The sequence below is a fragment of the Danaus plexippus genome (assembly GCF_018135715.1).
Source record: "Danaus plexippus chromosome 16 unlocalized genomic scaffold, MEX_DaPlex mxdp_23, whole genome shotgun sequence".
NCBI lineage: Eukaryota > Metazoa > Arthropoda > Insecta > Lepidoptera > Nymphalidae > Danaus > Danaus plexippus.
The window spans coordinates 91,630-118,570 of record NW_026869851.1 but is presented as its reverse complement, the minus strand read 5'-3'; the positions used below and the strand labels follow the sequence as shown (position 1 = coordinate 118,570).

At 29.0% G+C, this 26,941-nt stretch overlaps 1 protein-coding gene across 1 annotated transcript; it reads right to left on the bottom strand.

The window, feature by feature from the left end:
- Positions 1-3,310: 3,310 nt before the first annotated feature.
- LOC116772136 (G-protein coupled receptor dmsr-1-like) lies at positions 3,311-26,068 on the bottom strand. Its single transcript, XM_032664187.2, has 7 exons — positions 25,906-26,068; positions 14,456-14,818; positions 8,272-8,430; positions 6,325-6,461; positions 5,393-5,495; positions 4,457-5,028; positions 3,311-4,341 (listed from the first exon to the last, which is right to left on the bottom strand). The coding sequence occupies exons 2-7, from the start codon at positions 14,765-14,767 to the stop codon at positions 4,320-4,322; spliced, it is 1,305 nt and encodes a 434-aa protein (XP_032520078.1). The 5' UTR covers positions 14,768-14,818; positions 25,906-26,068; the 3' UTR covers positions 3,311-4,319.
- Positions 26,069-26,941: the final 873 nt, after the last annotated feature.

Genomic DNA, 26,941 nt, shown 5'->3' with positions numbered 1-26,941 from the left:
AGCTGGGTTGATAAAAAAATTTCTTTAGCGAGGTTACTGTTAAAACCAAGGGTAGTATTTATATAGCCTGTATCAGATATCTTGGCTAACACTATCTTCGTTACTCGTCTCCTTCGAAAGAAATTGGACCCGTGACCCACAAAATCATTGTATTTGTTCTCTGCATTTTCTTACAAGATAAATTTATTACACAACTATTTATTTAATAAATAATAGTTTTATAATAATGAAATATTATTTGAAAACCAATAATATCACTAAAAATAAAAAAATATACTATATTTATTTCTTAAAGCTGCATTTAAATTGTAAATTATTTAAAAGTATTCAAGTTCAAAGTTTAATTTATTTGCAAGCAATGTGAGCTAATAATTCAAACATTGTCGAAACACGTTTTTTCTCTTGTTTTTCTAACTTCTGATACACATATATTGATCACAATGTATAAGGTATTAAGTTAAGAATAAGGTCAGTCTAAGTTAAGAAGTAAGTCATGATCAAAGTATATTTCAAAAAATGTTACTCGGTATATAGTATTCCAATAATACCTTTATTTCAAATTAAGAACCTCCGGATTAAATTAATTTCCAATTTTATATTAAAAATAATAAACATCTAATTGTGATTTCTATGGTGCTAAATTTTTTAAATTATTATGTGAGTCATAAAAGTTCAAAAATATATCAACGTCTAAAATAGATATAGTGTTAGATATTTTTTTTTTTATGAATGTCTAATGTAAGATTGTTTATTTATATCTAAGAATGCAAAAAAAATATATACACATTTTTTTATGATTATTTTAATTAAATACACTAAAGTAAATACTAATGTAATTAAAGTTATTTCCGCTATTAAATTCAACCTTCGCAATTGTTGAGACCGAGCATTTTAGCAGTCTAGATAATTAAAAAAAGTTTGTTATAAAGTCTTGGAATCATTTGAAACCGCAAATCAAAAAGGCTCAAATATCCTCTCTAAAATCTATATAATTACCTAGATTAATATCTATTTGATTGTTTCTTGGGTTACGTCTCATTACAAACTTTCCTAGCTTACATTACTTTTCCAATACTCTTCAAACGCCTTTCAAAAAGTTATAGCAAAATTGCTTCATATGCATTCCAAAAGTCGTTGTCTCTTATTTAATTTATAATAGAAGCGAAAGCTTTAGTTTGAAGTGATATCTACCACTTAACCTTTGGTGTGAGAGTAATCGAACAAAAACATACATTTAGGTACTAACCTTTATATTTCTAAATCTCTTTCTAAACTCTTTATACTGCATATATTTTGAGAGCTGTTTATATGTAAAACAATAAATTTAGATATATCTGCTTTTTCTTTGCGAAGATTCCATTTGTACAGAGAAAGTATCAGTAAGTCTTATCAATAGAAAATTATTGCGACAACTTTCTATTAGTGGCAGTAAATGTCAATTTAAAAATAGTTTATAAGTTTTATTTGAATAATCTTGAAGTAAAGAAAACGGAGTTTATAAATTTTATATAAATTTTTAGGTTTATTATAGAAACTTGTTTATTGAAAGGTTTTCTTAAACTTATATTAATTAATAGAAAATGCAACAAATTAAAAAATTGCGACGGTAGTAGAGACTTGAATTTTGATTCCGGGAAACTCTACACTTTTGAAACTGCACTTGACATTCAAGAGAAGGTTTTATAGAAACTAGACAGAAAATTAAAACTTAATCTATAATGTGGACTCAAAGATAATTCAGTTACAGTAATATCGTCTATTAATTGCATTTCTGACTTAGGATACCATATTTTTTCAACTTAACTATTGCTGTTAGCGCTATTGGCTTTGTAAGCACCACTGGAGAGGATGGGTGGTGTTAATAACTCGTATTCTTGAAATATGGGCCTAGAGTGACTTGATAGGTACTTCGGTACCAGGGTGCCTGTTAGAGGCAGGACCCCGGCTTAGAACATCGGCAGAGGGATTTCAGCATCGGGGGATGTGAAAAGATTGCATCTGCCGGAGTGACGTGTATGAAACTCCTCTTCGCCTATGAAAACAGTAGGTTTGACGTGTTAAGGAGTATCATGCAGTGCGTTGCTATCGTAACAAGTTGGATATCCAAATAGATATCGAAGTGCCTGTTGTTTTACGCCGCGTTTATGGTTATTTGTAATAATTTATATACCTGAACTTGAAATTTATTCAGGACTGAAGGACGAGTGTGAGCAAAGATGGGATTGCAAAATACAATTTTCCTATAAACAGTACCGGAGTCCAAAAGTCCATATATGACAAGACACCTCCTAGTAAAAAAGTATTACCATAAGATTATATATTCATTATGCAGGAGAAAGAATGTATTCGTCGTATTTTACTTTTCTTTTAGACTAGTAGGAATTAAATTTTCAACCCATTTTTTACAACGCAGTTGTCTGGATTAAGAAGTTTGATTTTGTATTGTTGTAAAAACTCTACATGACCCATTATAGCCTTTTAATAATGTGAACCGCATTTTTGGTATTATCTTCAGTTTCAATACAGAAAAGTTATCAAGGCGTTAGAAAAAATTGCTCCTTATAACCAAATAGAAGAAAGTGTAACAGTGTGATTTCAAAACATGTATCTTTTAAAATTAGCTTATATTTTAAACTATAAAGTCTCTTTTGGAGAACTATAAATGTCAAAGTTTTGCTTCAATAATATTTGAGTGTTTAATAGTTAAAATTCAAATATTGAGTGCCATTACTTAAATACTTAATGACAATTAAAATTTTAAACACTATGAAATATCAAATGTATGTTTAAAACGGTCAGGCGCTTCCTATTTAAATTGTATAATTAGACGTATTAGAATTAAAGAATATAAAAAATAAAGGCTCTCTCTTACGATAACTATATATATATATGAATACAGGGCATTTTAAATACTAATTATTTTTAAGCGTTTTATAATATTATTTATCGTGAAATTTCCTACCACGTATTTTTTATTTTCTTTATTCTATGTATGTTTGTCTCCATTTTTCCGTATATTTTAAAATATAAAATCGACACTTCGCTTTCATAAATAGTCTTGACTCCACTACTCATACAAATATACTTGCTTTGATTTAAAAGAAATAACTATGGCACAATGAAAAAGTTTTAGCTGACAGTATTTTTTGACATCGAGAATATCTTTAATTTAAAAGTTTATCAAAAGGAACTTCATGAAGTATATAATTGTATTACGCTTACATTAAAACTGGTCAATGATTTTTGGGTAGCTTTTTGTGTTGTCCTGAAATTAAGGAATTAAAAAATACATAAAAAAATAAATAGAATATTTAATAATAAATTTTATTTCTCTTAATCACTTCATATCTTTGAAAAGATGCTGACAATACAAGACTTAGAGTAACTTACATAAAAACCAAACAATGAACCGTCCTTGTAATGCCTCTGTCTGAGACAACAATAGTTAAACAACAATATGTTCAGACAAAACAAAGATTTATGTACCTACACTTATATACTTATTTATTTATGTAATATTTTTATTGATGACTTAGTTCTACGACCACTCCAATCCACAGATAGAGAAACAGTACTGATTAATAATTAAAAAAAGTTTTTTATCTTATTGGGTTCTCGAAGATGCTTTCCTTAAATATCTATCGCTATGACAATTTTTTATTAACGGTAAAAATAATAGGAGTGAATAATATGTTAAATAAATCTATTTCTAAGGTTTAATTAAGGGTAGAGAAAATTAATCTTTAAAAGTAACTTATTAAAACAGATATTCCAATGTCTAAGTTAGATGATAACCGGGAAAATGTTAAATTAAATGGTTGTAACAATGTTATTTCATATTTATAATAAGATTTATTAATTCTGTTGCAGAATAGAATATGGATAAATATTCTAGTAGTTACCATTAACGTGACATACAAAGAATATATTATTTAAATAAAAATATGAAACAATAAATTTTATTCTTTACAAGTATTTCTACCACAATTATTGAAATAAAGCAATTCTATTCTAATTTTTAGTACCTAAATTATATTGAGTCATTGTATTTATGCATAAAATTATTAACTTATTTTTTTAACTTATAAATTAATTCGTATATTTGTAGTTAATTTATTTAATTATTCTACATTTAAGCAATTAGTTGCATGACTATGAAGCTTGACTAGATAATTTTAAAGTGAAAATATTTTTCAAATGTATTAATACTTGTCAGATTCTTAACGTTTTACAGTTTGTATTTTCGCTACAACCTACTAATCACCAACATTTCATAAAAATTGCTGCATGACATAGGCTTCTTTCTCCTTCACCCTATTTCAAGGAATCGATGTTTTAGCTCTAAAAGAGAATTTTTATTTTAATTGAAAATATATTCATGAGAAACATGTCATTATTTCATATGGCAAACAATCATTTAACTGAACATATAAATGACACAATAAATTTTACGTACGTGTTCAAGCCGTCAGAGTGAGAGGGCTGTGGTGGCGGCCAACGGTGGAGATGAGCCCTCCACATCATCTGGCGGAATGTCATCCGGAACTGGCGAGACATTGAACAGTACAGAACGAAGTTTATAGCCCCGTTGAGCAAAGCCAGCGCGTCCATTAATTCGCCAAATAAATCATAGCAGCGTTTAAAGAAACATCGCCCCAAAGCACCACTGAGAAGACCCAAAACTCCTTGAGGGAATTCTGTAACTAGAAATAGAAGTAACACTGCTACCAGCATTTTCGTTGTTCTATTCGTACGCCTGTCTCCTTTGCACAGACGTTTTATAATTTTATTGCTGGTGGGGCACGCATTGTAGACTCTTATTTTCTTTTGGTGCTCATTAGCACTATACACTTCTCGTATTAACCACAAGCTGATAATCGTCAGTATAATACAGGGCAGTAATTTGATGACAACCGCGTGTACCCAAAAATTTATCTGATATAGTTGTCCTTCATCGTCAGCGTCTACGTGATAAAGAATCACTGGCCCATTAGTTTCTAACACCACAGCTGTGTGAACATCGAATACCTGTTGAAAGTAAATTGTTTCCTTGATTTTTTCTTTAACGTAAATGAATAAGAACATAAAATTCGAATTTAAGACATAGCATAAACTTTTACAGCGATTTGGCAACCTCAAATAAATTTCTGCCCTATATAAACCGTTTTGTTAAGTTTCATTTAACGGTCGAGAGGTTAATCTTTTATAGTGATGCCATTGAATCCTTTAAAAGAAATTCAAAGGATTCAATACCGTTCCCTACTCTGATGAGTCGTAAAAAGTATTGAATTCTATAAAAATCAATCGTGTGATATGAATAGGTAATATACCTAATAGGCTTATCGTTCCTTTTATGAGAAGGCTATTTCATAGATTTTATATATAAATTTACCATAAAAGTTGGAATGCAGAGGATAGGGGGTAGAATGAAACTGCTAAGTATTGCGGTGCTGCATCGTCGCTCCGAGCACAGTACATGGCTTCTATCGGAATACCTGCGGGCACTTAAACTGGTGAGCCTATCGTTCACACGCTATATGTAAACCAATTGATGACTTCATCAACTATGATTGTCATATTATAATAATTAACAGTATTAAAATTGTAATTTCGTGTTTTTAATTTACGTTCCTTAAGCAACAAAACACTATATCTGTTTTTATAAATATCAACATTGTTGTTATCTTAAACAAATAGCCAGCTTAGTTTACAAATCAACAAACAAAATTTTACTTTTAAATCATACTATAGATATATGAGGGATACAAGATATAAATGCCATCTCAGTTTAGATCTCTTACGTTTATTTGTAAATATCAGGGGCCGCTTCAAATGTAATACAGAAAGTGTTTATGAAATATAGTTTTGATGTTTTAACGCACTAAAATAGATGATATTCGTAAATAATCTTTACGCTCCTTGAAATTTCCGTTATGTTAAAAATAACAATGTATGTAGTATACTAGCTATGATAAACGTGCGTTTGTTTCTTATATTATTTTAAATCAAAATTGATGACACGGTGAAAGTTAAATTTGATACAGGGTGTTTAAAAGTTTATGATAGAACCTCAAAAAATATAAGAACAAATTTAGATTGCTTGATAAACTTTGTAATAGTGCAGTTAGAACGAATCATTAAATTATTGCACATGTTATTTGAGTTTATATAAACAAACTATATAGATAAATATTCCTATATAATCAACGTGATATAGTTTTATAAATGAAACACCTATATATTGGTTTGGTTTGATAAGGCAAAGTTAAAGAGATGGACTCTTATATAAAATATATATACAACATTATATCAAAATATACTCACTTAATAGCTACGTATCTCCAAACGGCAAGTGAAAGAGTTAAGCATATGGAGGCTGTGTGAAATATTTGGGTGAAGTGCATGTGGAATAACAGATATACCGCCCATTTATACGGCATTTCGCGTTGTCCCGGCAATATCTGTCAGAAAATACAAATACATTACAATATAAAACATTTTATTGTTACAGTGGAATAGCACAAATTAAATTTAAATGAGTCAGATTAGTAACGTTATATTATAACTAGACTGAAAATTTCTTCTACAAAATACATATATATTTTTTTCTGTTTATCTTTTTAATACTTATAGTTTTAAGACATATTCCAGACTATATGAAAAGCAAAAGTTACTTTTAAGTCGAAGTGGTATATTAAATACAATTGTATAAAATCAAACCTAAAATCAATAATAGGAATAATTAGTCATAATGAATATTTTTGTCTATAAATAGGAAATATCATATTTAAAACTCAAAGTTGCTTAAAATATATAGAACAAAATTTTTTTTCTACTTCAAAGTACAATTCTTTAGAACAGTTGCGTATAAAATCATGTGTACATATTATAACGCTTGTCCCCGTAATTTTATGAATACATTTAATTAAATATGATTCCCATCTGACTGAAACAAACCATTCAAACAGAACGTTATATCTTTATTTGATAAAAATTGACATAATTTATTTATTTCAATTAATATCATTTCAAAACACGATGACTAGAAACGTTTTCAATTAATTTATTTCTACGCAAACTGCTCGTTAACCGTGTAGGTTGTCAATATTTTGTGTGTAACGATAATCTGTTTTAGGTATTAATTGTGGAGGTTCTTTTTTGTTATATTAATATCAGAAACAGGTACTTTACATATTATATTTATCAGATAAATTCCCAAACATGTTCCTTTTTATCATTAATGCAAACATCGATATATTGATAGTAAAACTTGCTTTTCCTACTTTTAAATTACCAATCAGATTAGTGAAATTATTTGCTGTACTGTTATTAAAACTTTTTTACGTAATAATTTGGTTAATATTGTAATGAAAGGATTTGCCTTACATTAAATAGTTTTGTTTTACCCAAGGCTTATGTATGGTTCATAACTCACGTTACATCCTATTTGTAATATGATCTTGATTAATCTAGGGCAGACATATTAATCGATTTGGGTATGTCAACGCTTCGCCGGTTTACAACATTTGCATATGGGATACAGTAAGTGAGTATTTATGTATTAATAAGGTGTAATTAGTTTTGCAGCATATCGGATACGTACTGGGACCGAATTTACATTTATAAAAACCTTATTTTAAAGAAACTAACCTGATTTAAATGAATTATATTATCACGAAGATACTGAAAGGAATAAATAACTTTGATGAAATTGACATTAATTTTTTATTTCTAAATTTTCTTTTTGTAACACTGTAATCATATAAGGTAAATATATATATAAGATCTTGTAAATGTTTATAACATATATTAAGAAAATATAAATTTTTAGGTATTTCAACTTTTGTATAGTCACTACATATGGAAGTGATTAAATTCAAATTAGAATAGTACATTTTGTTTTTGTTTAGCGACAATTTATTATTTCAAGAATCTCGATATAATTTAAACCTAATATTAGGTACTGAAACAAAACATTATGTGTGTTGTTTTATTCCCACATTATTTTCATGTATGTTAAGATTATTTTCTTTCAAAATTTCTCAAAAACAGAATACCCTTTTTTATTTTGTAACTTAATGAGCACAATTTTATGTTTTCATTTGCCTATAGACTTTACAACAATACAGTTTTCGTTATTTATATATATATATTGAATCTGTCATAATAAATAAGGAGTCTTTGAATAAAACGTCGATGGTATTTTGATTGTTTGTTAAATAAAACAGTTATTTGAAGACTTTACCACAATGTTATATTTTAATTACTTACCAAGTATCTATAAATAGCAAAGGGAACATACTCCAGCATCACAAAAACATCGGCAACCGCTAGCCACTTCAGCAGACGATTAATAGGAGATGCAGCGAGGTCTCTCCTAGTGAGTACCGCTACGTTCAACGTGTTAGCCAAACTTCCGAATAAACATACCTAAAAATAATGATATTTACCAATTAAAATATAAAGGTAGAAGTGGTGATTAATTTAAAACAAAGTACCTGCTATTACATATAAGAAAATATGAATTAAAGTATTTACATTGCTAGACTGTGTAAACGTGTTCTGATAGCTCGAAACTCGAAACCCACTAAGCTAATTAAATATAAAATGTTGAAGGTAAATCAAGAAGTTCAGTTTATGTACACTTATGATATATTACTTTTATAGTTGTTGACAAGAATTGGAAATAAAATATCTGTCAGGGGTCTCTGAAATATATATATATATATTTAAGTACGTGAAATTACACACTTTTTCAATATTGTAATATTTTTAAGTAATTTTACCATTACACGCTTTTTTTAAAAGATTCTTATAAGTACAAAATCTCGAGACCATGAACAAATCATAAGCATATGTATTATTACATATTTATAATAGACCAGTATATTTTTTGTTTAGACGCTAAAATATTCACAAATTGCAGTTTTAGAGGCTAGATCCCTGAAAGCAAATATTTTACTTAGCAGTATTTTCCTCGTTCAATGTAAACATTATACTATTTCAAAAATAAACATACCGAAACATTTCGTTTGAGCTACTGAGAAATATAGTTTAATCGTTGACTTTTATTAGTAACTCATTTGACATGAGATCTTGACTCATTGTTTATGTAATTGTAGACCGCACTTACATTACAAAATAATGAAATATCAACAAAAATGATAAAAAATCTTGATAACCGTGAGAAAAATCATATCAGTGGGACCAATTAACTAATTAAAAAATAAAATAATGGAAGGATTGCCATTACTCCGTAATAAAAGCTTTGATTTTAAAGTATAATATGTTATATTAAATTGCAATAAAGTTAAAATATTTGTTCAATCGTACATATGAATATTCACGTCCATCTCACAAACTTAAGTATGTTATAAATGACTTATGTCTTTATTTAGCTCTATGTCTAGCGTATGTGTGTTTTAAAAATGTTTAGAAACGAAGACTACTGTTAAGCATTGGCCGGTTATTTAGGCATGTAATATCTTGAAAAATTAAAAAAAAAAATTAAGGCCATCTCTAAACCAAATATCAATGAAATTACATTCTCCTTTTGCTGTGCAACGTAATTATAACATAGAAGTAGAAAGAGATAATAAATAATTAAAAATATTACAGCTTTTCACGAGCTAACCCCTTGAATATATTATCTAAACTAGCTTACACTAACGAAAATCGTAGAACATTATTTAAGTAATTATTTTGCGAGTTGAACTCTAGTTTTGCTCACTTAACATGAAGTTTACAAAATACTCTCCAAAAATACATGACCTATTCAAAATGTAACGCGTCAATTTTATAAGTATTCAATATTTAGATATAGCAAACACGCATTTAGAAGCAAATGTACTTACTCTCAAAAGATTATTAGACAGTTCAAAAACTTATAATATCTTTAATCGATTCAGGCTTATTTTTAAAGTTTACAGATTGTTTGATTATTAAAAGTAACTACAATTAATGGAATGGTATAATTGAATACCATTTGAGCTAAAAATATCTAGTAATTTTATGTTGAAATTTTTTGCTTTGTAGTTTTAAAAAGTGACTACCTAGTTTTAACAGAAAAGACGATCTAGTTAGTTAATAAAGAACTACTGAAGAAAGAAGTATAAGAAAAAAATATTATATCATCGATGTTATTATATAAACTTAATTTAGTAATACGACTCAATTTTTTTGTTATCACGCAGCGTAGTCATAATAAAAAACACACATACAGCTCATATTTTCTATGTTATCAGACAAATTTACAAAATAAAAACTCTTTTATAATTATTATTAATATATATTGCAACAAAACACCCAAATAGCTAGTTTTTTCTAAGCAGTATTGTTTAATTTGTAAAGATATTTTTGTGATTCATCTGAACTTAAATCACGTACTAACTGTCATTGATTTATTTATTTTGACCACAAATAAATGTCTGGGCTATAAATAAGAAAAGCTACAGAATCTTGTTAGTTTCGTTATTTTACTACAACTCTACAATAAATATAAACAATATTAGATTTTCAGTAAATGTTTTTGTATAATAAATTTATTTTTTCAGTTGTGCTTAGTATCGCAAATTAAGTAATTTGGTTGAGTATTATCATCCTCATGAATTTATTAAATTATAGGTACATTCATCCACTAAAGTAGAAAAAAAAATTCTAAATAAACATAGGTTATGCGAAGCTAATTGCTTTGAAAATGTTGACAAATTGGGTGAGGTATGAAGATTTGTTATATCTGGAAAAAACACGGTCTGAATTAAAATATACGTTGACATAAAAACAGGAAAATTTACACGTCTAAAAAATGTTTTAATATCCTGCATTTTAACATAAGCCTTTCGGAGGTAAAAATACAACACGTTGGATTTTGTTTCCGGTGTACAAGACTAAAATTACAAATTCAATTTTGCATTTAATTTAAACAACATACAATATATTATAATTTAAATAAGTTATTTAAAAATGAAATTTTAATATATGTCACGCCGACACCCTTGTCGTATCGAAAAAATTCCTTTTCGTGTATTCGTTCATTATAATTGTTTTCAAATTACCACCTTCACCGTATAAATAATTTTAGTAATACGACAGGTGCTAAGTTTTGTTCAAGTACCCACAATTGTAATACAGAATTTACCATATAAAAGTCCAAGCACAATCGTACTGAATGAATTCTACATTGGTCGCTCTTAGGAGCCACAGTGGTAGAATCTCTGCTATATAATTCTTGATATTAATTGTAAGAATTTGTTAGCAATTAATAAGTATCATTTTGAGTAAAGACTATCTTTGCTGCAAAATGGAAACCTGTCCATCGTCATCGGTACTTAAAGCCCAGACTCGAAAGCCTTTTAAAGGACTAGGGTCCTGGCCAAGGTTTCACGAGGATCCCCTCGTTCTCACATATATTTTATTTACGTATTTTTAAACAGATTTCTGTTATGATAATATGAAAAACTTGTCCTAGTGACGATTATGACTCTAGCCTTATAACTCGCTTTATGACACTATAAACTTATATGTATTAATTAAAATCCATTATATTTGTAAATTTCTTGGTATAATCTGACAAAGCTTGATTACCAATAAGGTATAATGAATTTCATATTTTATATCAAAGTATATTTTTTATTAAATGTTATATTTAAATAAGAGACTAATTAATGATAATGATTTTTACCCTTTTAAGTGCTTAATTATTATTTTCATTTGAAATTTAATCTGAACAAAATCATTAGGAGATAAAAAAATATTGGGGTAATTAATACAAGCCCTTAACGAGTACCTTAATATACAAGGTATTTAATTTTATAAATATAACCTTGAACATAATATGGTTTCTAATTTTTTTTTCTATAAACGTTTTTATAATAATATGTTTTCGAGGGCTTCTCATTTCTTTATCCCTTTTATTTAATATTAAAGAGACGAAACCAATCAGCATTAAATGAATGCACCGTGCGGGTGCCGAGTCCATCGCGTTGCAGGCAGAGGAGCTTCAACAGTGCCTAGGACTTGCGACCCAGGTGTAGGTTAGGTTAGTTGGTTATCTAACACGCGTTAAACGCTCACCTCAACCGTCAAAGCTCTCTCTCTCTCTCGTCTCTCGTCTCTCTACCTAACCAAATTTGAAGAGAACCGACTAGGGCTGCCTTCGAAGTACGTTCCAAGAATGAATTGATATTAGTTCTAGACCGGCCCAAGTCTTTTAGTAGGTTGTAGAGAGATTTTGCCGTTAAACCTGTCGCTCCCACTTCTACCGCGTACAAATCTGTGACAAACCTATTTCGAGTGAGTTCGTTTGTGAGCTCGTAATATTTACTAACCTTGATGGCATGGTCTTGGGGATGTTGGCTTCCGAAGGAACCGGAAGCTCTATTACCCCAACGCGCTTTAAAATTCGCGAATATATAAATATGTGTGGTATGGAGGACGACGCAAATTATCCTCTTGGATTTTGTATTGTTTCTCATACGTTTCCATCACTATATTCCAATCTGAAGCCGCTTAAGGAAAAGAGTAATAGTTGACGTTTGATTTTGTAGCCCTAGTGCCTTCTCTCACAAAACCTACTGATGCTCGTTTGTGGTTATTACTCTTTGCGCTCTGGCTACCGAAAGACTAACCGCTTCACGTATGATTTCCTATGACGTATGACACCTTTACCTTTTATCTTCTACCCCATCTTATTAAATTACTCTGATCTGGAAGAGTCATTTGGAACGCATTGAGATAAAATTTAAGCAATGCTGGCAACCAATCATGAATTAAGGAGCGCTATTTTAATGCTATTGAGATGCAAAAATCTACTATATCTAACCACTCGTTCTGCATCTCTAAACATATTGCATGGATCCTATATTTATCCTTCCCGTCTTGCAGAATAAAAGACTTCAATATATCCTTATCATGTGCCTTCTTACTTGATCCTAACCCTACTCTGAGACTTTGTGCTCCTATCATAAACTGCTTATGGAATTGAAGTCGTGACTCTAGCTCTGGGGCATCTTTATCTTTTGGGAGCGATGTAACGACTTCGTCATGGAATTTCCCCAGGATATATCTCTTGGAAACTCTTAGGTGTTTATAGAGCTCCGATGGTCTTTTTAGACTCATTCCAAAACTATTACGATCCCTGAATAAAGCTGATGAATCAGCTGTTAACGCAATCCCGAGCCACAAGTTTAACATCTTCATGACACCTGCATTTAGTTTTGACAAAAGGGTTTTATTAAAATCATAGACGAGGAAAGGCTAATTTAAACGTAAAGTTAGGTAATTGTCGTAGATCCAGGATTTTTTGACGTTACTGATCTATTGGCTACATATACATATGTATAATTTGATACATACATAAGTATAATTATACGTATAATGTATGTGATTACTTTAATGTACATATATGCATATCACTTAAATAAGGTTGATAGATACAATATTTTTAAATAGAAATTTTCTTACAACAAACCGCACTCAATATAATAAATTATAGTTGTAATAAATTATAGTTATATATAATAAATTATAGTTTTCTAAAAGATAACAAACATTTCAATTACTGCCCTATATTCCAAATACAATGATAAAGTCACGGTGAAAATATTATAAAAAGATTTAACGAAAGCCAATCATAAATCAATACACAAACATCACTTCCCTAATCGACGTGCAAATTAATAATTCATTAACACCAAAACGCTCGAAATGCGAATAATACATTGATCACAGTTATACGAGACCGACATATAAAAACAAATGTTTTCATTTTATCCATCATCATCATCAAATAAAACCTAAAATTTTTATTGCATATAACATCGTTAAAATTGTCTGAAAATTACCATCGTCATAATGTTCATTCAATGTAAAAAAAAATGTTTCATTTTACGTTACCATGAATATTAAATTCGTGTACCCAAACTTTACGTGTTAAGGTATTATGAGGATTTCACAATCATGTTTTTTCACACTCAGTAAACCATATTTACTGTACGTTGTAAAAATGCAAATTAGGTTTAGCTCAGCCAAAGGTTTTTATCTTACTTAACTATTTCCACCCAAAACCTTTGAAATAATATTCAAGTGTTGGAACGTAAATTCACAAAAAGTATTTCTTAACCAAATGTATGAATGCAAAACATGTCTACACGTAACGAGCTTGATTAAAAATCCCTTTCAATTTGTAAAAACGTTTTGAAACTTAATATTATTTCAGGCACGAATGACCTTAGATAGAAATTAAAAAGAAGGAATTGTATTTTTTACCGTATACTGAATTTCGTTGATCCAAAAATATGATGGATTTAAATTAAATTATTTTTAATTTTCATTGACTACTAACAGAAAGTTCAATAAGATAAAATAATGCATATAACACAAAAAGCCATGTCAAATATACAATAAAGCAAAACGTAACAACAGCACAAATCTCTAGACATTATATTTATCCACTTACAATTAAGCTTACGTATCCGTGGATGCTGTTGTAAGCAAGAATAACGTCTCGAATACTCCCTTCACAGTAGTCGCATGATTCTGCCGGCTTAGTAAGATTCAGCTTCGTGCGCCAGCCATCTACTAATTTGACTAATGTACCAAAGTCAATAGCATCGCTTCTTTTAGTGGACGTTTCCTTTAAAGCGCTTAAGAATTTCGTCACGTCAACGCTCTTATTCTCACCGGAGTCTTCAGTCGCGTGTAGTACCTCCTCGAACAGATTTGAAAGTGTCTGCGTTATATTTGCTGTACCGCTTTCTTCGAAGGCCATATTGATTATTTATTCTATATTTCCTTCATCATCATAAATCTATGTACACGCCTAAAAAGAAAGATAATGTAAAATTAATATATCGTTATAAAATTTCATCAATTTGTATATAGTGAAAAGCAATATATGTTTTAAAATTATGGAATTTTTTTTACGACGCCTACAACTCCACCTCCAAATTTTTCATTAACTTTCCCCACAAAAATGATATATCACATTCGCCTGCTCTCGAGATACTTATATCAAGAACCTAACATCATTCTTGAAAAAGGAATTGCCCCCAAAAATTACTTTTTTTAAATATATGTACATATGGATAATTAATTGACACATTAACAACTATTAAACAAAAATACCAGTTTTGTTTTTGTCCTTATAAAATTGAGTAAGACATGTAATAATTCAATAAAATTTATATAAAACTTCATTTCAACAATTATTTGTTCTGTTTGCTGCAGTAATACCATGTTGAAAAAAGTGTACAAGATTTATATTGAAAACTTCATAAAGTTTAAACATTTATAATAGAGTATTATAAGAAGGTCATACAATTAAGTGTAGAAGGTGGCACCTGCTTGCCAACAAAATTCATAGCCAGTCATTTACAGCCGTCTCCAAGGAAATACCACAAGATCACACAGCCTCCCCACGAGATATATTATCCTGAAGCACTAAACCTTACAAGCCGACGGTAATTCAAATCTTAGATTTAAAGAGGTGTTATCTGTACTCGCTCGCTTTTGTTTCAACAGCCATAGTATGTATCGTAATTCTATTCAAATAATCGTTTTATTTAAATTTTATTTTAATGAATTTAAATTGATAAGTTATAATGGTATAGCATGTAGCATTTATCATTCATTTAGTCACTATAGCTAACGTACATACGAAATTTCAATCAAATAAGTTCAGATTATTTTTGCGAAATTCAGTACTGCGTATTAATACGCATATACCTATTTATACTCAATTAGTGGAGAGTAATATTAACTTTGACATTTAAAACATTCGTAGGATATATATGGCAAAAGGTACATATTCTCTTCATAATATATTATCTTTATGAAAATGAGGAAAAACTGAACTTTATCGTCCATAAATGTAAAGACTTATGAACCGTTACGAATGAAAAACGATTTTTATGTTTAATCTTAAATATGTTCAGCTTCTTTCCCTATATTTAAAAAAATATATAATTAAAAAATTAGATATAGTTTTAAAACTTTCGATACTCAATATTATGTAAAAAAAATAACACACCTCGTCTGCCCGTGATCACGGTTGCTGCAAAGTAACCGAAACGTCGGAATTATTTAGTTTTTAAATAATAAAATCCGCGTAGTAAATCCGAATAATACTAGTTTCATTTAAATGAATACTCGCGAAAATCTTAGATCTCATTATAAAAAAAATAACAATTGTAAATCAGCAATGAAAACTATTTTATTGCGATGATTTATACGTATCCTAAGCAAAGTAAACATAAAGTATCATATGGAAGAAAAATTGTTATAAAAATTCAAAGAGCAATTTGAATACTTGCGATATAACAAAATTACATTAGAAAAAGGTTGAGCTGATTATCGTAGGCATATAACTAAAATACATTTGTTCATATTTTATACTAATAAATTTTTATTAATTTTCATAGGTTTATTTCTATAAATTAATAATAATAATTGCCAACAAGCTCTATATCTTTCTTTCGTTTTTTCTTTTGCGAAAACTCTGTCAAATGAGTAAACGACACATCTGATAGTATATAGTTATCGTTGCCCCTTTATATCTTCTATGGAAGGATAATAACAGAAGTATGACAGGCTCGGTTTTTGCGGAAGAAATCTACACACTCGACTCGACGGTTCCGACTACACTCATATCCGGTAGATAAGACGGATAAAGATGTCGATATGCCTAAACATTCATAACAGGTGGTATGGTGTGGTATGGTACATAAAGAATTATCATAGGCTAGGTCTCTAAAAATTTATGGTATGACCAGAACATATAAACACACATACAAACAAATTCTGAACAAATCTAGTATTGGTAACATATATGAGATCGCTTTTTAGAATAAGTTTAAGCCCCAATTACTGGAAAAAATTGATTACCATCCACATATAGTCTTGTTTATTTTCGATTATAGATTCATTACACAATTATTTAAAAAATAAATTACGCTCATTTTTGGACATTAATATTAAGCTACGGTGTTGATGAAGAATGAAAATTTATTATTAACATTCATATTAATCAAAATAAAATAAATATATGAAGCATTTGTTTAATATATATTATTAACCTACAACCTACCTAATTTACAACTATATTTTTTAATTGTGTATGCATAATTAATTTAAATAATATATCAAGCGGTTGTTTGGGGCCGGAAAGACAATAAAGTATTTCCTGATATTATTGATAATACAAATTAAAGGAATCGAAAAGCATTTTCGCCCAAATTATTCATGCAGAACAAACGAAATTAATTCGACAATGGTATCAATTATGAACAACATAATTCAAATAATCTTTGAAATCATAACAAAGTTACCTGCATTTTCAGTGTACAATTCCATTGTTACATGCCAACGAGAACTTGAAATAAATAACACTACATTGTGGTAGAAGTGTGCCAGCGTGTTTAAATTGTAAATTAATCTCCGTTTTATCAAAATGAAAACTTATTTCTTATTACGTAATTATGTAAATTTTTCATTTTTAAATCTTCATTCGATTCACTATCCCAAAGCTATTTTCATGTCAAAGATTTCTAAGGGAAATTCTTACAAAAGCTTTACCACTTATTTCAATTTTAATTTTGTACCTTAATTTTCTGACTCCATGAAATGGAAATGATTAATTGAAAAGTATACTCAGCCATTTCTCAAAAGACGGTGTTAAATTAAGTTATAAATTCAAACAAATTATGTTCCCACCCTTTATAGAGTTTTGTTATAAATAGGCATATTATAGTCTCCACGCCTGACCCGTCAGTTTGTCTGTGGTTAACCTCACACGCTTTTTATTTTAGTTCGCAGTTAAAACGAAATGTAAGAATTCCAATTTAAATTTCAGCATTTTAGAGTTTGTTTACAAAAAAATATCGATAAAACTATAATGAGAAACGACTATTTATTGTATAATACATAGTTATATGTGTAAATCTATATATTATTTAAAGATACTCTGATAGAAAAACTCCGATAGAAATTTGAATTATATAATAATTTATACAATTCAAATTTCTATATATTCAAATAATAGTAAAGAAATAATAAACCGTAAATGGATGAATGACAAAAAGAAATAAGAAGGAATGCATATTTATATATATATATATATATATATATATATATATATATATATATTAAGAGACGAAACCTCTCTGCATTCAATGGATTCACCGTGTAGGGGCCTTTTCTATCGCGTTGCTGGGAGAGGAGCTTCAACAGTGCCTGGGACGAACGACCCAGTAGGTTTAAGTAGCTCCTATCTAACGCACGTTAAACGCTCATCTCCACCGTTCAAGCTCCTCTCTGTTCCTAGCCAAATTTGAAATGAACCTATTAGCGCTGCCTTCGACGCACATACCAAGAATGAACCGATGTTTGTTCTCGACAAGTCCAAGTCTTTTAGTAGGTTGTAGAGAGATTTGGCTGTTGTATCTTTCGGTCTTACTTCTACCGCGTACAAATTGAGTGAGTGAGTTAGTTAGTCAGTGAGCTCGTAATACTTGCTGGCTTTAATGGCATGGTCTTTGGGGATGTTGTTTTCCCAAGGGACCGTGAGCTCTATTAGCACAACGCGCTTTAAAATTCTCGAATATAAAAATATGTTTCGTCTGGACGCCGAAGCACAAATATCCCTTGGGATTATATATTGCTTCTCATACGTATCCATCATTATTGTCCAATCCGGAGTCGGTTTATTGATAGAGTAAGACTTGACGTTTGATTTTGTAGCCTTATAATAATTATTAAAAATATGTCGAAATATATTCAGACATATAATTAAATAATTGCACGATTAGACACTCTACTGTTTTTAATAACATTTTGGTAGTGGAGTTTTTTTTGTTTATATATTAAAAGCTTCAACTTATTCATTTAATTTTCATTAAACCATTATGGTATGTCTCGTGATGCGACTCGGTGTTGCATAGATCGACTATAAAGTAAGGCGAACGTTTTCGTTAAAGTATATTGTTGCAACCGAGGTCAATTTTGTTATGTTTATTGTACCATAGCTCCTATGATAAATTCAAATTATATATCGTGTAAAATTGTCCTATTGTCCGTGATGTGATTAATATGATCAATATATTTTAATTGTTAGTGTTACTGTATTTTTGTCAATAAATTTCCATTTCCATCTCCATAGGAAACATCGCTTTTAAGATACGTGGTTATATGATATTTATATTTTGAAAAAGTTTAAATTTTTTTAACAATTCTTAAGGTATGCGTTTTTGTATCAGTAGCTTTCTCAAATCAATATCTTCGTTTCCCTTCCTATTTCAGTCTTGTAAAGTGAATGTAGTAGCTATTTTACATCTTTTTTTTTTTCATAATTATCTTAAAAATCCTATAAACTGGCTTTAGTAAAATCTACAGCTGAGAGTTTAGAGTTTGAAGTTGCTAATATTTGGGTTCTATATGAGACGAATGACTTTTAAAAGAAACCCATTTGTCGTCGCCTACATGACTGTATATTTTTTGTAAGTTATCAACGCTTAAACTTACATATTTTCCTTTAAGTCAATGATTTTAATTTTAATATATCCGTTAAATATATCATATATCCCTCACGCTCACAAGATATTAACTTTAAACAATTTTAATAATAATGTGTTTGCCGTTTAATTTTGATAAAAAGGAAAAATATAAGAATTGTTTTAATTAGGATAATAAAATAACATAGTGAACAACATATTTTTCTCTTCGCTTAGCACTATTACTAGAATGTTTATTAATTTTATAAGGTCTCTGTTACCCTACCCATAACGTAATGAATATTTTCAGTTTCATTTTTAATTTCGTAACGGGTCTATACGACTTGAACACTTTTATGAAATTAATGTGAAATTCATCCTTTATAAACCCATTCTAGATAAACCTATGATATATTTTAGTTATATATATATATGTCGAGGCGTCAGAATTAGTTATGATTTTATTTCCATTTCATTTTACAAATTATTACGAATTAGCTGGCAACGTCAAGCAATTAGCTTGAGTGAGGTCACCCCTGTGTCGGTTTTGACGTTTGGCAACTGACAGAGAAAAAAGTAACGTCACCGACATTTTGTCTGGAGTGGATGAACTCGCTGCGTTACCAACTAAATCTTGTTCCATCGTTCACTATGTCTGATAACGAGCTATCTTCTGATCCTCCGTTGTTAATTGTTAATATATATATATATATATTAACAATTTAACAAATTTCCGTTTTTTCTTCTTATTCTTGCATGATTAAATATATATTTATATTTATATGTTAATTAAGTTACTTCATTAAGCTACTTCATTTTATTCACATATCAATTTTTATTATTAATTGATTACTAAAACATATCAAATAGTGTCACATAGTACACATACGTGTAGTACAATAAAATTCTGTACATAAAAAAAAATTTCTTTAAATTTATAAGAAATTAACTGTACTGATCTTGTTGAACAAACACTTGTTGAGCATCAGTTAAAAAGAGAAATGTGTATTTTTTTTGCTATTGATCGAAATTACTTTGGTTGGGTTAAAAATTATTTTAGTCAATGATATTACATCAATCATTTTAAATATCTGCTGTATCTAGACATGTCTAAAGCACACAACTAGAAAATTTTTCTTTTAACATAATTTATTGTTACAAGTGTCGCCATGCGTGTCGTACTGATTATAATATACTATAATCCTTACAATTATTTTTATGACTGATTATAATTAATTACAATTAACCATTTTAATTTTGTAATGGCAACATTTAAGTATCACCTTGTATTAGGAAACTATAAATACTGGCTTCAGTGTAAGACATTACTGGAAGTAACGCTGAACATTAAAAATCAAGTGTGAAACTGTAAGTCGAACAAAATTTTCAAGTCTGAAACATCACAACAGTGCCAATGAAAGTAAATGTGTCCGTTGAGATCAGACGGCTACTGAAATATCAAAGAAAAACAAAAGTTATCACAGTAAATCTCAGTTGAAGTTTAAAAAAATAATGCTTAGACATAAGTTTCAACCGCACCGCTTCTCTAGTTGAAAACACTTTGCTGTTTTCAAAATTAATATATCGAAATAGCATTTGTATTTGTATAGTGTATTGGTTTTAACAAACAACGTGTTTTGTTCTTCTATGAATTTAAATGTCTTCTCATATTAAGTTAAAAACAATTAATTAAACTGAAGAATTATCTAAACGTAAAGCGTACACCCGACAATTCGATTTTTCGGCAAAACCAGAGTCAGCTTACTGTCAGGGTTATATATATATATAATTTCTGTTTATACATGAAGTGTACATGCGATTTTGCTCATAAAAATTTCTTTGTGTTTTTAGAGGTTACTTCGAAAGTTTTTCTTTATGATTTCTATAAATATTAAACAGTGTTTGTAGACTAAGCCTATTTAAAATATTTAATCCTCAAATTCGTTTAGCAAAATTTACAGACGACTCTCGATTTAACAATTATTAAAATATTTACTCCAAACTTATGAAATATAAGTATATGTAAATCAATTCGTCTGTTAAGCATCCAAATAAAACAATGTCTTGGTAATATTGTTTGCTTAAAATTATGCTATATATACAAATTTTGACAAATATTTCAAGCTACAGTCGGTTAAATCTATATTATAATATTAATTTATTACATATCACTTATTTAAAAAACACTCACAAGATGTCGGTCATAAAAAAGATATATGTCTCATCAACAATGTTTAGGTATTATAAATATTTCTGAATGATTCTGAGAAGTGTACTTTTAACTTCACTTTGTTTTTGTATGTCCCCTAGAATCAATGTTAATACTTTACATACATAACAAGTACCCTTGCCGCAAGATTTGCAACTTGAAATGCAATTGATTTATCAAATAGATAGATAATAGAAGCGTAGTTTTGTAAATTCAAGTAAATCAACTGGAAACGGTGCATGTATAGCTTGACAATAGTACAAATATTACTTCAAACCGCTCAAACATATTATTGTGCCCATATTTCTTGATTGAACAGGATAAGTGTTGAACACTTAAAACTATACACCAATCTTTAAGAAATGTCATTAATAAATCTATTACGATGTCACGAAGATTTTTAATAAAAACTCAAAAAAGAGTTATATTTTAGTTTGACAAATTATATTATGGATACCAATCTGAGCAACGAGCCACTGCCTTGCTATTGGCAGTCACCAACCACCCGCCATTATTACATAATCCTCAAATCTAATTACGTAAACTTTTCGTTAATAAAACTTCGACTACAACATTACTTACCTTATCCTGGATTACAAGTCAAATCCACAACCACACAAATTTTTTAACCTTAACATGAGAAAAATGATGATGATGAAAGATGAACATCAGCTCTTCCGACAAGATTTGACGATTTTTTGGCTTATGATTACTGTGTTAAGCGCTTCACATTTTCTAGAAAATTAGTTTGTTGGGAATTATTTTGTAATTTGTCAAAATATGGTTACGGTAAACATAATCTGTCTTTGTACAAGTAATTTCAAAAATGACAAATTCCTTACTATTTATAAAGTTTGATAACAAAAAAACGCCAATTTTTTAAATATTTAATATCAATTTATGATGTAAGTCTCTTAATCAGTAAAATTTATTTTATGTATTGTTAAATTATAAGTAATAATAACACGACTTAAAATAACAGAATACAACATTATATACTCGTAACAACTACCATCATTAGCGTATTTGAAATAACATTTATTAAATCAATGGTTACATCTGGTATATAGCAGATAATCTATTTCATATGTCTTGTTAACTACGCTATTATAGGTGTAACACTTTGCAAAGTATATTTAGTGGACTGAATACCAATCTGTGTAAGTAAACAAAAAACAAGTGGCTTTTAAAGATCTGTTATTTTTATTTATTTGTCCATAAAATTGTACAGCTGAAGATTTTAAACAAAACCACTACTTAGTCTAGAAAATCGTATGGTTTATTTTGCCCGTTAATATATATGTAGGTGCCTTTAGCCATTAAATTTTTATATCAGTAGCTTAAACATGAAGCATATACATTAATCGATGCCTTTGAACGCACGTCATTTAATACGCCAGATGCATATTGGTACCTAATGGATTTGACAATTAAACCGAATATAATTTAACGCGACGAGGCTCCATTTCAATTTTATATTACGTCATATGGTGTTGAAGAAAATGTATAAATAATAAAACCTGTTGTATAAAGATAAAGCTAAATTCTACTAAATTGATAGCAAGTTGTGAAGTTTGCAAATCAATAGATAGTGTAAGATCAATCAAGCATCCATTTCATGGATAAGAATGACTGAAAACAGCATTTCTTCTCATTTTTTGATTCCAAAAATTTCTAGAAAGTTAACTAACCTAGATCACAACCATAAATGTTCATAGGTAATGACAGCCACATATTGTTACGTACACAGTTTTATGGTGTGCGAGTTTGGGACAAAAAAATTATCTTATCACAGCACACGGTAAATTGAAAAGCTAAGTAACTGTTTCATGTGTACGTGAACGGTAGAAATTAAAATCAGTCGAATATTTTTTACAATAAATACTACAATATTACAGTCAAGTCAAGGTCCTTTCACATTTGAAAGCAACATTTTTTTTATAGATGAAAAAATTTTTTTTATATGTTTAGATATTCCTGATATTCTATTCTATTTTTTCGTCGTCTATGTGTGTCACAACTTAAAAGCAATGGTCCATATAGGGATCCGATAACCGAGTCGCGTAACCTGATAACTTACAATTATTAGGGCAGAATATCTAACTTTAGATGGAAGATCTCAAAGCAGCAGTTATCAGATGAAGGTGGGAGCGGAACGGCGATCTGATGGTATCATTTTACAAACAAGAATGCAGCTATATTCAACACGCTTCGATAAAATAATCTACCATAGAAAAGCAAAGGCAGTAATTTTTTTAAATTTAAAATAAAATTTTCAATAAATATAATATTATTATTATTCTGAAAAATCGATAAGTGTTACCTGATATTAACTAAAATGAGTCTTTTACTAGAAAAGCCTCGTTACGAAAAAGATTAAAACGTGATAATGACGTTAAATTTTCTTAAATTTAATAGGCTTTTGGTTTGTTTGCTTAGTTATAACTGAATCGTCAAAAAGTTTACAAAGTCCAAAGTTCTTAAATTTATTAATTAATTTATCTAGTTATCCTTAGACATACTTAGCAAAATTAATTGGAATAAAAACATTGTTAAAAAAGTTTAGAAATCATTTTGTTTAAATTCAATTACAAAATATACTTTGAGAAATCAGAAAATGTGGCATCCATAAATGTATATAGGTGGTGCCTTCGATAAACTTCTACTTCTGCGAATTTAACAACATCTCTCTGATTGATGACTAAATTTAACCACATAACATATTTCATTAGCGAACCTAATTAACTCAACTCAAGCAAACCCTTCTCCTAAGTATGTACAATAATATGACGTCAAATGATCAGTCTATCAAAATATTAAGCCTACAGGTTATCTCTTATGAAAAACCGGTGCTAATACAGATTTTTCCAGGGCGTTATGTTTAAGATTGAAATGGAAAGTTAACAAAAATTGTGTTGCTAGAAAGAAGGAAGACACTTTAACTCAAAGAATCGAGGCTAAGCTAAATCTGTAACTCTGTGGTTTGTATGAATTCATACTGTCATAATTTCTGTATAGGCCAAGATTGCATCGTCACTACTTATGAAATATTTCCAATTTCACATTAAATAACCTACGTTCATACTATAACGTGTGAAGATTCAGTAATAAAAAACTTAAACGCTCCGTTACGACGCTATCGTAAAGTAATCATACTGGCAGCTTCGGTGTATATATCAACGTGGTAACCACTTACTTAATGAATTTTTTTGCTGTATTAAAATCTCAAAATATTTTTTTTATGATACTTAACAAACTAAATATAAACGTTTACTGCTTACATTTATTTAATTTAATTAATTTAACGAACACATAGTTTGCCATCAAAATACTTTTTGTTAAACTGGCTAAAATGTTGTAATTTAATGCTTTTGATTTCTCAAAATATTCATTCAGTGGGGAGGACAAGTATGCTTGGAATGTTATGTTGAGATAACCCCGCTTTTATTCCACGAGTTCCTTTAAAAATCTTTAATTTTATTTTACTAAAAAAACAAGTGATTTATTTGAAAATAGAACGTACGTTAAACAGTTGTTGTTTGTTTAAATGTGATATGAAATGCGTTTTAAATTATTATATATTTACCTTTCATTAATTTGCATTTAAAAATTAATACCATAATGAATGATATTTTTATAGCAATTTCAACAGAAAGAGAAAATGAGAATTATAAGTGCTGTTCCATTGTGTTTCCGTTTACCTTTTACGTTAACAAAATTGTATTTGTCATAAAGTTCTGCTCTTTATCAAAATATGAACTTTTGTGAGTGACGATGTTTCATAATTTCCGGACACGAATATTGTTTTCACTGTATTTAGTAAACACAAAACTTCTATAAACTCAAAATTATGGAATCGTTTGTTTTGTGTAAACGTCGTAAGTAAATTATATATTATGTACATTAGATTTTTCTAGGGCACTTTTAAGCATTCCTATTTTTGGTTTTCCATTTTTCATTACATATTAAATTAAATTTTATTTATACAAATAAAATTACCATTTAATACCTCGCACAAAAACAAACATGTTTTTACAGTAAGAAAAAGAAGCTCTTAACTAGACAGGAGTGGTTTCTCTCAGGTAATGCTTCTATAAACAAATTGGAAATACAGATGCGAACTATATTTACACTATAAAGAACTTTAAACAGCGGATATGTACATGTAGTATATATATGTAGTGTATGTAAAAGAATACAGAATTTACTTACTCAGTTAAATCGGATGGACTCATAACAATACTGGTAGTACTTCAATGTGTTACATTTATTATTTAAATCTTTTATATATCGTCAAAAACTGAGAAATAGTTTAGAATAACCCACATGTTTCTAAAAACAGTTTATTTTATTAGTACAGCAGAATACGCGGCGTCTCGCTGTCGGTCCGTGAACAAACTGACGTGAGAATTCATGTTTTGCGATAACTTATTTCAGTGAAGTGATAACACCAAGTAAATATGTGATATATGAAGTCCAAACCTTATAAAAAAAATCTCTTAAATTAAGTAACACACCTTAAAACTTAATTGTAACTTTTTGGTCTAATTTTGTTATGTAGAGTAGAAAAAAATTGCATGTTTATTAGAAAGTTTTTGAGGACGGTTCCCGGTCATCCGTCCTTCGAATGAGGGAAAACATGAGGAAATGAATTACGTGTAACGAATAAATGTTTAATATCACAATATTCGGCTTCGGAAGGGTTGCTATAACTTTAATTAGCTAAACGTCGGTTCATTTGCAACTTGACTTTAGAATACAGATAATATAATTATCTATATGAATAGTTCTATAAAAAAAGTCTTTGTTTTTATCATTTTTTGAACTGGAGCGTTGAGTCCGTTTAATTGACTGGTCGCATCGCATACCCTTGCTTCCCTTCGATATGATTAAAAAAAAACTTTGTGTTTCGTTTCATTTACGTTCGTTAAAAATTTTATTATCCTACATATATAAAAAACAGAATTACTTAAATTTTAATTTACAACTAGAAATTTTATATTAGAAAAATAAGGTGATTAATAATTAATAATATTTTCTTATGTTATCACAACGTAAATACGTATTTTATTTTTGATGTCTGTTTAATATCAAATAACGACGGGTTTTCGAAAGTAATTTTACTATGATATTATATATAATAAATAATATAAGTTTTTTAACTCTAGCCTTTGATATATAAAATACCTATATATGTAACAATAAGGAAGCAGTGGCTTCAATAAAAACTTATTATATAACTAAGACG